Source organism: Acipenser ruthenus, chromosome 19 (genome assembly GCF_902713425.1).
Source record: "Acipenser ruthenus chromosome 19, fAciRut3.2 maternal haplotype, whole genome shotgun sequence".
NCBI classification, from domain to species: Eukaryota; Metazoa; Chordata; class Actinopteri; order Acipenseriformes; family Acipenseridae; genus Acipenser; species Acipenser ruthenus.
Window position 1 is genome coordinate 7835301 of NC_081207.1, and position 12722 is coordinate 7848022.

Here is a 12722-nt window from a genome sequence, read left to right on the forward strand (position 1 = left end):
GAACAGTTACATTTGAGCTTTATGTATTTTTAAACCCATCATCTGCTACTTTCAGCTTCATTTTCCATACCGTTTGGCTTTCATGTCACATTCAACCCTGCTTTATCATTTAGGTTTTTCCTTTCTTCTTTGATCCCGTTGTTCTTCCGCGTTCACCATTATGACTGATTGTCAGTGTCCCTTGTGGTAATGAAAGGGGGGCTTCAGGGCTGTTCCAGCAAAATGCTGTGCAAAACTGTCCTTGTCATATGCACGAAAGCACCTTGTTTTTTAAAAAGCTGCTAATGATGCATTTTATTCATCTGAACACAACGATTGTGAACGGGAACTATTGACCCTTTTTATGCTAAAAGGGTGACCGATAGTCAGGCAACACATCCGTTTCGAACCCCGGCCTCCTGGGTAAAGCCGTGAGAAGTAAATGCTTCCCAGCCCCCTATTCCACCCATTTGTACAGCTGGGCTAGAGGCCCAGATAACTCCAGGGTCAGATACTAAATCAGTGTCTGAGATGAGTTACTCCAAGCTCCAGTCCTATGCTCTGAACACAAGGCACAATTCCACAGCAACAAGTAAACTTGAAGATATTTAATCACGTTGGTGCAGAAATAGTTGTGTATGCCTGTCGGATTGAAAAGGTTGTAAAGCAGAACTAATGATGCCTCATTGCAGACAGTACAATTGTAACCTTGATCTGTTCTGTGCTGCCCTGTCTAACAGAGCTTCAGTAAACACAGTGCTGCAGTTATGTACAGCAATTGTCCATTATGTAGATTCCAGCTAAATAATAAACCCTTCTGTGGTACAGGGGTGTACGCAGCACAGTGTTAATTGTTGAGACCAGCAGTGCATTGGAGTTTATATAAAATTCTAAGGAGGGCCTTATTTTAAAGTCTAAGTAGATTCACATTAAATGCATGCTTTTTTCTTAATGTATCCAACATTTTATGACAATTACAATCATTCTAAGTTGTTCTATTGGAATTATCAAATCACTGTGTTTTTTGTTTTTGGGAGCTGCTCTTCAGCTGCCTGCCGTAGCTGTAACATCGATCTAATAAAACGTGTTTGTTGACAGAGTGATCTGCCACTTCGAATCAGGTTTCCTTTTGTTTTTCTGATAATACACTGGTTGTGCACTAGATGGTGCTGGCGCTTCCTAATATAAAGACACTAAGGCACACATCTGACTCTGGGAGGCAGCTAGAACAGGCAACAGTTAAGAACATAAGAACATAAGAAAGTTTACAAACGAGAGGAGGCCATTCAGCCCATCTTGCTCGTTTGGTTGTTAGTTCCTTAACTCATGGTCACAGCACCTTAAAACAGATTTATAAAAAAATAAAACAGTATTTGAACAATTGTAATAAGAACCAATCAAATCATAAAAACGTAAGGCGGTATTAAAAACCAAAAATAAAAGAATAATGATTTTTAAATTGTGACCTGTGTTTAGCTGTATTGATTAGACCCCTATGTTTGGATAATACTGTAATACCTTTTACATGTAATTCAAATTCAAGTACTGGTTAAGTGTTATATACTGTATGTAATATTTGGCACTTAAAGGATTACTCGAAAGTATATGTGCTTTACTTCTTTGGGAGTCATACAGATACTAATACCAAAGCCAGTCAGTAATAAAACCCCACCTATACTGTAGAGCTTCCTTTGGAAAAAAATGTTATTTGATGGCTGGGGGCATTTAAGCTGTTAGTTGTCAAAAGAAAACAGTTGTGTGGCTGTGTGCCCATGTAAGAAAAGCACACACTGAAACCTTTGCCATTTGTAAGGCCCAAGAACACATTTATGACGGTGTGATGTGTGCGGTGGTAGAAATGACCTCACAAAGTCATGGGTTCGCTACAAACAGCCCCAACACCAGCAATGGTAGTCGGGGTGCACTTTATTCAAAATGGACTCACAGGCCAAAGGAATTGAAATGGTCAATAAAAAGTCCCAACAGAACGAGTCCCTCTCAGTTCTGGGTACACTTCCCAGGGTGGTGAAAAGTGCTCATGCTCAAATACAGGTTGTTCAGGGCAAAGGTAAACAGCTCCAGGGTTTGGGTGAACTGGCAGTGGTGCAGCAGTTCCCTGGGGTCAGTCACTTCCCGGTCCTATTAACACAAAGCACAACACATAGACACACGGACAAATAAACAAAACACACAGCAGCTCAGGTTACACATTACGTCTAACCTCAAAGTGACCCGTACTCCCAGAATGACAGCCTTTACATATCAAGAGACTCCACCCCATGATCAGCGCGACTCGACACACCTGCCCACTGTCTAATGCAACACAGCTGATCACAGTAGTCTCGTCCCCTAATATGGGCATTCCGCCCTGCACCAAGACAGCCGACTTCCATTTCCGCCCCAGCCTTCAAGCCGGCTGCTCTCCGCACAGAGGTACAAGTACCTGTGCTTAGCGCCCTCTTGGGTCGGGAGGGAGATTTACAGCTCAGATCCTCTCGCTCCCTGCCACAACGTTGAAGAGCAGCCAGATCTCATGTTTCTTATTGCGTCTAATTTAATTTACCATCAGAAAAACACTCGGAGTTGCCATTTTTTAGCTACAGTTAACTATAGTTTGATTTTGCTTTCATAACTGTACAAAACCAACTGTGCTATCAATATGTACATACAAAGCTCTGGTCTCTGAATACAAACATACCAAATGCCACCAATGGGCAGGTGTGTTACCTTCCTTCAGTGTACCCTGACTGCTATTTAACTCAGCAGTACTTGTGTTGTTGACTTCAGTGAGCTTTAAAGACTTAAAGTTCCAGAAGAAAAGACAAAGCACATATGCAGCATGTCAGAATCTCTGTGCTATATCTGTACTTGCATACCATGCGCTCATCTGTTATTCATGAGCATGATGCCCCTGGGGAGCACACTGCACCAGCACTAATTCAGCTTCCTAGCACAGCCACCTGTGGCATTTAAAGCACCCCCCCAAAGAATATTTATCTTTGATTACACACTCATTGTTTATATACTGTTGATTAGTCTGTTTGTTTACCTAATTTGTGCAGCTGCGCTGGGCTTTAGTCTAGTGGCAAAATATTTCGCAGAAGCTGCAATACCCAATATCTTCATATGGTTCTGTTTAGATCGGATGTATTGCATTGTAACTTTCATCCCAAGGCTGCTTTGTGTAAAGATTTTAGACACACAATGGCTACTTCAGCCAATAATAGTCAAAATTAACAACTTGGCATAACAGGATTGTGCTCCTGATCGTATGAAATGCAACGTCTTCTGTCTTCATAAACTATTACAACACCGGGCTTTAAATGGCTTTATTCTCAAAACAACATAAAAACGGACATGACTTTGCACGGATGTCTGTAATTACTGCCTTCTCCAGTGCAAGTAGTGGTTATTTAGATATTGTAAACACACTTGCGCTCAGATAAATTATATTTTTAGAACCGCACCACACTTTGCAAATGGCAGCATTTTAACAGTGCTTAATTAAATTCTAGAATGATAAATGTTTCATGTTCATGGAATAGTTGGGTCATTTGTAATTAAGATTTAATAAGAAGCACAAGGCTTGTTTGTTGCAGTGTAACAGAAGGACAGTTTGGGTGTGTGGGAATAGGAAAGACATTCAGGGGCCACCTGGAATAATGAACCACTTCATACAGCTCCATAGATCTTCATATAGACACAGTTTAACACGCAAATATAAAAAGTGCTTGGTTTCAAACAATAGCATTACAGACCGGTGTAACTGTACTGGTGTAACTGGGGAAAACAACCTTCAAACATTTCAATGAAAATCTAAATTCTCTGATTCACTTTTGACAAGCCAGTTCTTGAAGCACAGGGAAAACAGTGATCCATATTGCTTAGCTGCGCTGAGGTCAAAACAATATTTGTGACCTTTAATCTTAAATTGTGTTCAGTGACTGCCTTTTGGGCTGCAGTGTATACAAGTAAAGGCTGACAGAAGTTAGAGTCCATTAATATTATGTAAGGTAGGTGCAAAAGTAAGTCCGTAGAATACATTAGATGGCAATTTGTGGTCAATTCTACCGGTAGACTGAACGTGACATGTAGGCATAGTGCAGAGCTTGAGGGCAGTAGCAGCTGTCATCTCATTTAAGGACACATTTCATTTACATGTCACTGTGAGAGATGGTAGTGATTAATAGCATTTTTATAGGGAGCGGTGAGATTGAGAGTAGACCCTTCAGAGGCGCATGGTATCATCAATCAGGTTTTTCCAGAGGGAGATGCAATGACAGCTACTACAGGAGAGCCGAAGATCCACTGCAAATGGATGGGCTGTGTGCTGTCCAGTGATTTAGCGAAGCAAGTTAAACTGATACCTTCTCCTTAACACTCTTCATAAAGCAGTTATTATTACTCACACGCTGAGGGTTATTACAGAGAAGAATGCCCTCTTTCTTTCATCCACATGTTTGAAATAAATTTCCTGTTGTAGTTTTACTTTACTATTACAAGTGGCTACAGCTTTGTCTTTCCTCATTTCAAATCGCTGAAGAACCATCTGTTAACTGTACCGATTAAAAAAGTTTCTTAAAACTAAAAATGTTAAAAGTTTCTTCCCAGTCTTCTTCTTATACCAGTAAGCCACAGGAATATATGCTCAGTTTGTTTTGCATTCTGTCGCATTTTGAAATAAATAGTATAACAGGGCAATGTGTTGTGCAAAGTGATATGTATGCCACCAAGTTTTCTGCCTAGACAGCAGTGTTTTACAAAGTCTGTTTATTTGTAGTGAGAAAATTCCACTTAGTTTATTCATCGCAGACAGTCTGTGCCACTGAAAATAACGTAATACAGCAATTTATTTTTAAAAACAGCTGGATTTTTCTTTATATTTCCATATGCCTTGTTGCCCTCTGTGATCAGATGGGCTTGAGTGGCGTGTGGGATGACATCACGGACCAGGAAGAAGTGCAAAACAAAACCGTTTGTACGGGGCCAAAACGACCGCAGCCGTATCGTTATTAAATAATAAAACAAAGATTTAAACAAAACACAAATTAAATGGGCACATTGACCAAAACAAAATAACACAAATAATTATAATGCTTTTGATCAAACGAGTACTTTGTTCGCTAGGTAGTAGCTTTCGCTCTTATCTTTATTTCTCTCCTCACGACTCTCCTCCTGTCTGAGCCTTTAGTGGGTCTTTTATATTGTGGCTGGAGCCTTAATTACCCATTAAACAATTACCTTAGTAAGGCTCCAGTCATATTCCCACAGGCTTTATTGGAATCGGGATTTAACCCCATCCCTGCCAGCTACACTTTACGAGACCGGCTTTTCACTGGTCTCAAACAATAAACAATAATGTCGGATGGCTTTTATCCATCCGCACACACATATAATAATAATAATAATAATAATAATAATAATAATAATAATAATAATAATAATAATAATAATAATAATAATACAAATACATAAATAGGCACAAGGGGAGGGCACCTCATCACACCCTCATACTGAAAAGCACTGCACATTTGCCAATTCACCCAGGAACTGAAGAAGAATACATTATGTATTTACTTAAGGTAACATCCTTTTTCTTATTTTTTACTAATAAATAATGAAGAATCAGCTACTACCAAACATTAAAGTTAGTAATTATTATTATTATTATTTATTTCTTAGCAGTCGCCCTTATCCAGGGCGACTTACAATTGTTACAATTATATCACATTATACAGATATCACATTATTTTTTATATACCATTTATACAGTTGGGTTTTTACTGGAGCAGTCTAGGTAAAGTACCTTGCTCAAGGGTACAGCAGTAGTGCCCCCCACCTGGGATTGAACCCACGCCCCTCCGGTCAAGTCCAGAGCCCTGACCACTACTCCACACTGCTGCCTCCCGGCCTGTCTTTAACAATTATGCTTAAAATTGAGGATTAGGAGGAATTTTATTTTAAAATCTGGTGCCTTAATGCTTTTAGTGATAAATGTCACCTGAAGGCTTCAGCACTCCAGTGTTGGCTGTCATGGAAAATATCAGTGGGTGTGTTAATGGCTTTTGCTTGTTTGATAGAAACAGGAAGGTGTAAATTAGCAGATTAAACAATGGAATTGATGCTGTTAATCCTGTCAGTGACCCAAGGAGGGGTTGACAGGATTAGTACTGTTCCATTTTCTTTCTGTAGTCCCCAATGCACAACTTTATGATCTGTTTTCAGTATTCTTTTCTGTTTTCATATTATTACAAAGAGTTCAGACAATAATGTAAAAGTATGAGATTCAATTGGGGTGGCTTTTATGAAGACCCTGAATGGCTGAGACCACCAAGTTTTTGTCTTCCTGTCAAGCATTTAACATCTCATTTTAAGTTGAAAATAGGGAAAGAAATGTGGAAATGACAGTGTGTCACAATTACTTATGGATATACTCAATAAATTACTAGGTTTTGGTTTATATTTCACTTTTACCCGACTTTTTTGTTATGCTGCTGTATATGCTTGTGTGTGGGTTCTCCAACTCCAGTGAATAGGGTAGCGTGGCTCCAATTCAGATTTGATCTTCCCTTTGAAAACCCCACTGATGTAGACACCAGAGGGCACTAAGCTCTATGTAAAATCCTGTAACATTTAAAAGTTGAGAAATGTGACTTTTTTTAAAGATAAATATATCAGTCATTGTAAACATGCACCCACTTTGCCAGTTTGTGATTTTTCATTAATCTCCAAGCCAGATCTAAACCTTGGTAGAAAATGTTACTTCTGTCAACGCAACGATCAACACACTTCTAACAGTTTTATAAAGATGAAAATCTCTCAGAAGTAATTGATTCCCATTAGCTGAATGTTATGTTGTATAATTACTGGGCTGCCTACAGTACAACACAGCTGTTTTATTTAGCAAAATAAAATAAACATTGCTGGCTTATCTCTACTTGCAGGGAAAAGTATAAATCATTCATGCCTGTTTAATAAATTGTTTGGGCTTTTTCCAGTCTGATGAAAAGAGGCAGAACTATAACAACGTCTGAAAGCTGGGAAAAAAACGAATTATTTGAGATTTTCAGGAAATTTATTTAAACCTGTCTGTGTACAAAAATAGGTTGCCTGTAGCCACGGACAGCTGTTTTTTTTAGCTGCAGGTGTTTATGGAAAATGACTTTGCATTATGAATTCTGATTTGCAGTTTTTTTAGCTTCCTTACATACAATTGTTAGGTGGCTTGAGCAAAATGGTTTCTGATTATCAAATAAAAGTGGCTGATCTTTATATCCTGTGTCTATTTTTTGACAGGGCGTGATCCTGGTTTATGACATCACCAATCGCTGGTCATTTGACGGTATTGACAGGTGGATCAAGGAGATTGATGAGGTAGGTTACAGTTCACCTGCAGGTTATTAGAAGTAGTGATACCGGCGCTAAGTGTAAAAAGAGGTCGGCCCATTACAAAAACTGTCTGATGTAAGTCAGGGTAAATAAATTTAAAAAAAAGTGCATGACTGATCTTCTGGGAATGTGAGTAATTATGAGGAAATGCAGAGCTTATGAGTGTGGCAGGTGCCATACAGCATTCAAAATAGCACAAAAAAAAAAAAAAACACTTTATTATTCTATTGAATTTGAGCTTTCAAGTTTATTTGCATGAAATCTGAACACCAGTATTATGGCATTAGATTTTGTGGTTTAGGAGACCTTTATTTTGATTCCACTATTCCTGTGCTTCATGTTGGCGAACATGCAATTTACAAAGCTTTCGTGCTGGAAAAATATGGGATTTAGCTGGAAAAGAACATTGTATATAATAGACAGTATTGGTTGACATGCTTTACGAAATAAGATATCTTGTTAGTATATATACCTCACTTTAAGAAGTGCCTTGAAAGTCCACTTTGAAGAACAGTGTTACTGTATCTTAGTTACATAAATAATACAACAAGAAAAACAAGTCAGAAGGGTTTAAGAATGACTTTTAAGATATGCAGCTGCCTTTAAAGTTAATGATTGGGATTTGTTTGAAAATCAGTGAAAAATCTTGTGAAATAGGACTGGAAAAAATTAGCCTGAACCGAACTGTTGCCAGTGGCGTGCAATATAATTTGGATTAGATATTGGAGACTAACTTCTCATACATCATATTACATGGTCAAATCGTTTTTTGGTTTATCTTCCTTTTTCAAACCACTTGTAACGCATTCTTCGTTTGGGCTTCTATGTACTGTACGCAGGGCTTTAGAGTAATCAAAGTAAATAATTAATGCCACTTATTCAGGTTTATTCAACCGTTGTCATTTTGGTTGTGTGTTATGTAGAGGAATATAAAACCCATATATACTCCGTGGGAATCTAAAATGTGAAATCAGCAGCGGTCACATCCTGAAACAATTTTCTTCTTGCACCACATCAGAAGAGTTTTATGAGAATGTCAACAAGATGAAGACATGATGTGACTTGTACGTGTAGGTTTTTTTAAATTTCCCCCCTGCTCAAACTTACACATACTGTGTAATTAAACACATTACATAGCGAGAATGTGAGGCCCCTTTACATAGGGGGATTTGATCAATGTATTAATCCACTGCGTGGTGCTTTGTTTTGTGAATCTCCAAAGGCCATAAACAAGTTTCAACACCCTTTTAAACGTTTTTCAAATTGAAAACAATAAGCAGGAAATGACCAGATATACTGCTGAATTGTCAGAAATGGCCATGTCCTCATTATACAAGTTGCTTTAGATGTCATTCTTCAATCTCTGAAGTAGATAGAATGTAGCTTCTGTGTTTATTTTTACTCTGTTCTTATTTTGTTGAATAGCTGATAATCTAAAACTACCTGCATCGATAAGCTTAATGATTTCAGTGCTGCACCAATATAAAGAAAGACTCTTCGGATCAATTTTAGCACTGTAGTAAGTTAGTGTATGACACAGATTAATTGCTGTGATGATTCACTGCAACCTCCACTTTAATCATCAGAGTTTAATGTCAGGAATAGTTCTGCAAAGACTATCTATTACTGACAAGAAGGTTGGTGAGCATATATCCCCCAATATAGAAATCACGATCGGCTGAGACCCCCATGCAAACGACATGGGGCTAGTCCTGTGGGGAAATATTTTAATAATAAATACTTAATTAAACGCAGTTTTGCTACCAATTTATATACATAGGAATTCAAATATAATTCCACATTAAAAATAGTATAATGACCTACTGTATTCCAATGAAGTAATCCCTCTTTCATGATTAATTCCACATGTATTTATATGAGCAGACACCTATAGTAAATCAGTGGCCATATGCTGACTGTCTGAAAACTGCTCCGTAATACAACCTACCTGAGACCCTAAGGTGCTCCACTGTCTGCCAGCAGAGGAATACAAACGCTAAAACTGTTAGAACTGATTTTAATTAGTCTGAATAGAGGACTTATACAACAGTGCCATTTTCCTTTTTTATCCTCACCAGCATGCACCGGGTGTTCCTAAGATCCTGGTGGGGAATCGTCTTCACCTGGCCTTCAAGAGACAGGTGACTACAGAGCAGGCCCAGGTCTACGCAGAGCGTCTCGGCATCACCTTCTTCGAGGTGAGCCCTCTGTGTAACTTCAACATCACCGAGTCCTTCACTGAGCTGGCCCGGATCGTGCTGATGAGGCACGGGATGGAGAGACTCTGGAGGCCCAACAAAGGTATGCTGAATGTTTCATCCTTCGTGCTGCTATTAGGGCATCCACACTAAACTTGAGTTTGTGAAACCAAAGCAGTCGTCTAGCATTAGTTAGAACCTACAGCTGTGGTTTCAAATGGTTTGTATTGATTAAGCATTAATATCGGACGCAGTGTTCCCTCCTAATTATTATTTAGAAAGGATTTTTTTTTAAACCTTTATAAATGTGTTTTGATGGCATTTTTGGTACTGGATAATTGTCTTAATCACAGTTGCTATCCCTGTGGGGATGCATATCAATGGTGGGATTGGAGGTGCTCATACATACTACTAACAGTATCAAAAGGGCTCCTCGTTACTTTTATGTTTCCTATACAGTACTGTTCCCTGCTACAGAGGCGAAACAGATCAAACATATTGATGGGACTGGAGGAGGAAATATAGTTCAGAAACATTAAATATTTATCCTCAAGGCATGTCTGCATTGACAACTATAAACTCGCTCTAAGTGTGGAAATCAATGTGACAGCCTCTATGACAACGCCGTAAAGACTGATTTTTCTTCCACACAAAGGGAATGTTATCTAGAATTTGAATCCTCTTGTGATTCAAAGGCAGTCCTATAATTACACATCCTTTTAAGATCTGTTCTTTTGTAATTATAATCCTTCTGCACAGCTATTTCACAACCTATTTTAAAACTGTGCTTGGTGTATTTACAAATGGTACAGAGTATAAAGGGAAAAATCTAATCTAAATGATAAAAACACAATGGGCCAATTTTTTAAAGGTCTTTACGCTAAAATGCAATTTGTACAATTTTTTTGGAAAAGAAAATCAAACTGTTCATATTGAAATCTGGTAATAAAAACATAGTCATACCTTTGAGAAACATTCTGAGTGGTTTGTTACTATTCTCAGCCTTCAAGCCAACCTAACCAGATAAAAGCACTGTTTAGATTATAATAGCTATAGGCTACAATTTACAACCACCATTGCATTCACATTGAAATTAGACACATTTTTCATGAACATGAATTAAAGTATTTTGCTTTTTATCGTCATTTATCTGTATTTGCCTTATTGTCAAGTCATTTCTACTTTTATCAATATAATTTGTGTATATAGTGTTTACACCATGTTTTTAAATACTGTTTTCTTATAGAAAAGGGCAGTCAAAAGATTATGTTATATTATTGAACCAGTTACAGTGTAGGCTATTTACAATTACTGGAAGGAAAATTGCACTATAAAGTTGGCCACTTAAGGGTTTTGACTAAGTGTTCATGGCTTGGCTCATGGTTTAATTCCCTCTTTGCTAGATGTCCTATCTAAATGTCCAAGTAAATAAGAAGAACAGTGTTAACAATTATTTACCTCAATGGAAACTATGGTTGCATTTGCATGGCAATGTAGCTGTTGTTCTCATAGTACTGCTGCCACCAAGTGGTAAATGATGAAAGTGAACAATGGGGAAATGGCACCACATTGCCACACCATATAAAGGTTTTTAAATTCTCAAAGCACTATGGAAAGGAGCATAACAGGTTATACCAGCAGAGTCGTGTCAAAGGTATTACCAGACTGGTGTTTTATATCCATCTCGGTGTTACTATTGCTTTTGTAGCGGGCAGTTATATCTTGTGGTTTAATCAAAAGGCTAAAAGGAAGGCATGCTGGGTTTAGGCCCAGTTTAGCTGCTGAGTGACTGGGCAACTCTCCTTACTGCTATACCTAGATGAAAAAGTAAGTGCAGTATAAGCAGGACTCCATTTGGAAATAACTACCAAGGATACAAACAAACCTCTGGTGAGTTCTCAGTCTTGTAGGTGGAGCAGTGTACACATAAGTGTCAATATAATATACTTAAGGGTAATACAATATCGCTTGGCTTTTGTAGCATCATGGTGGTAATATATATTTCACAAAGATAAACTAACATACAGAGGTAACTTTTTGTATCAGAATTTTTTTCCTGTATCTCTCCTAGTGTTGAGTCTTCAGGACCTCTGCTGTCGATCCATAGTGTCCTGCACCCCTGTTCACCTGGTGGACAAGCTCCCTCTCCCTGTTGCCTTAAAAAGCCACCTGAAGTCTTTCTCCATGGCCAACGGACTGAACGCCAGGATGATGCACGGGCGCTCGTATTCCCTCACCGCCAGCAGCGGCAACAAGAGGAACAGCCTGAAGAAAAACAAAATGATTGGTCCTCCTCTGAGCCTGTCACAGAGCTGTGCCAGGAACAGCTGCAAGATCTCCTAGCCCCGCCCCCAGCAATAACTACAGGGAGTTACTGACTGAAACCCCTTGTCATTCAAGGACCCCAGAAGCTATTCACTACTGGGCTTCATGGAAAGGAGATGAAATAATAATGATGAATGTTGGGATCTCTTTCTGGGTTCACTCAGATTAATGTTGCTGCTAGATCAATGTTGTGGATTCGGGACGACAATGCACTATAATGGTGTGCAGATGTAAATCTTTACCTGGGAGGTGTACAGAAGAGACTTTTCTTTTTAGTTTGGGTTTTGGTCTGAGCCATTCTTAATGAATTAAAAATAAATACATGGAAAGTATGACAGTTTTTTGTTTTTTTTAAATCATGGAAATAAGGGATTGTGTGTAATCAAAACTATTAAAATTTTGGTGGGAGTTAGTATTTCGATGCAATAGAATTATTGTAAAATAACTACATTAAAGTTTGCTGACCCATGAAATGGATTTTTATTTAAGCCATTTTCAAGTATTCCTTGGAATCTCACAAGCACTAATGAAAGGTGGCTGCAGAAACCTGTACATAAATTAATATACAGGAAAATCTGCTTTTTGTGTATTTAATATATATTGTGTTATTTGATACTTTTGTGCTTTATTGTTTGGTCTGTATCATATATTATTTCATTTTTAAAGTGTAAAGTGATAGGGATTGCAAAGAGGAAGGAAGATGCCAAAGATGTTGGTAAAGTGAAGAGATGTCGGAGCAACAAACAAAAGTGTTTTTACAAAGTGTTTTGTAAATTATGAGCACTATTATTTCCAATAAATGTTTCAAACAAGAAAAGACTTATTTTTCAC

The 12722-nt window shown here is 38.2% G+C and overlaps 1 protein-coding gene across 1 annotated transcript in view; it reads left to right on the plus strand.

The window, feature by feature from the left end:
• The window catches only part of LOC117424126 (ras-related protein Rab-40B-like), a 57913-nt gene extending 45191 nt beyond the window's left edge, over positions 1-12722 (plus strand). The window contains exons 4-6 of the mRNA XM_034040225.3: positions 7276-7353; positions 9447-9669; positions 11638-12722. Coding sequence (XP_033896116.2) covers positions 7276-7353; positions 9447-9669; positions 11638-11909 — 573 coding nt within the window. The 3' untranslated portion in view covers positions 11910-12722. The remainder of the gene's footprint in view (positions 1-7275; positions 7354-9446; positions 9670-11637) is intronic.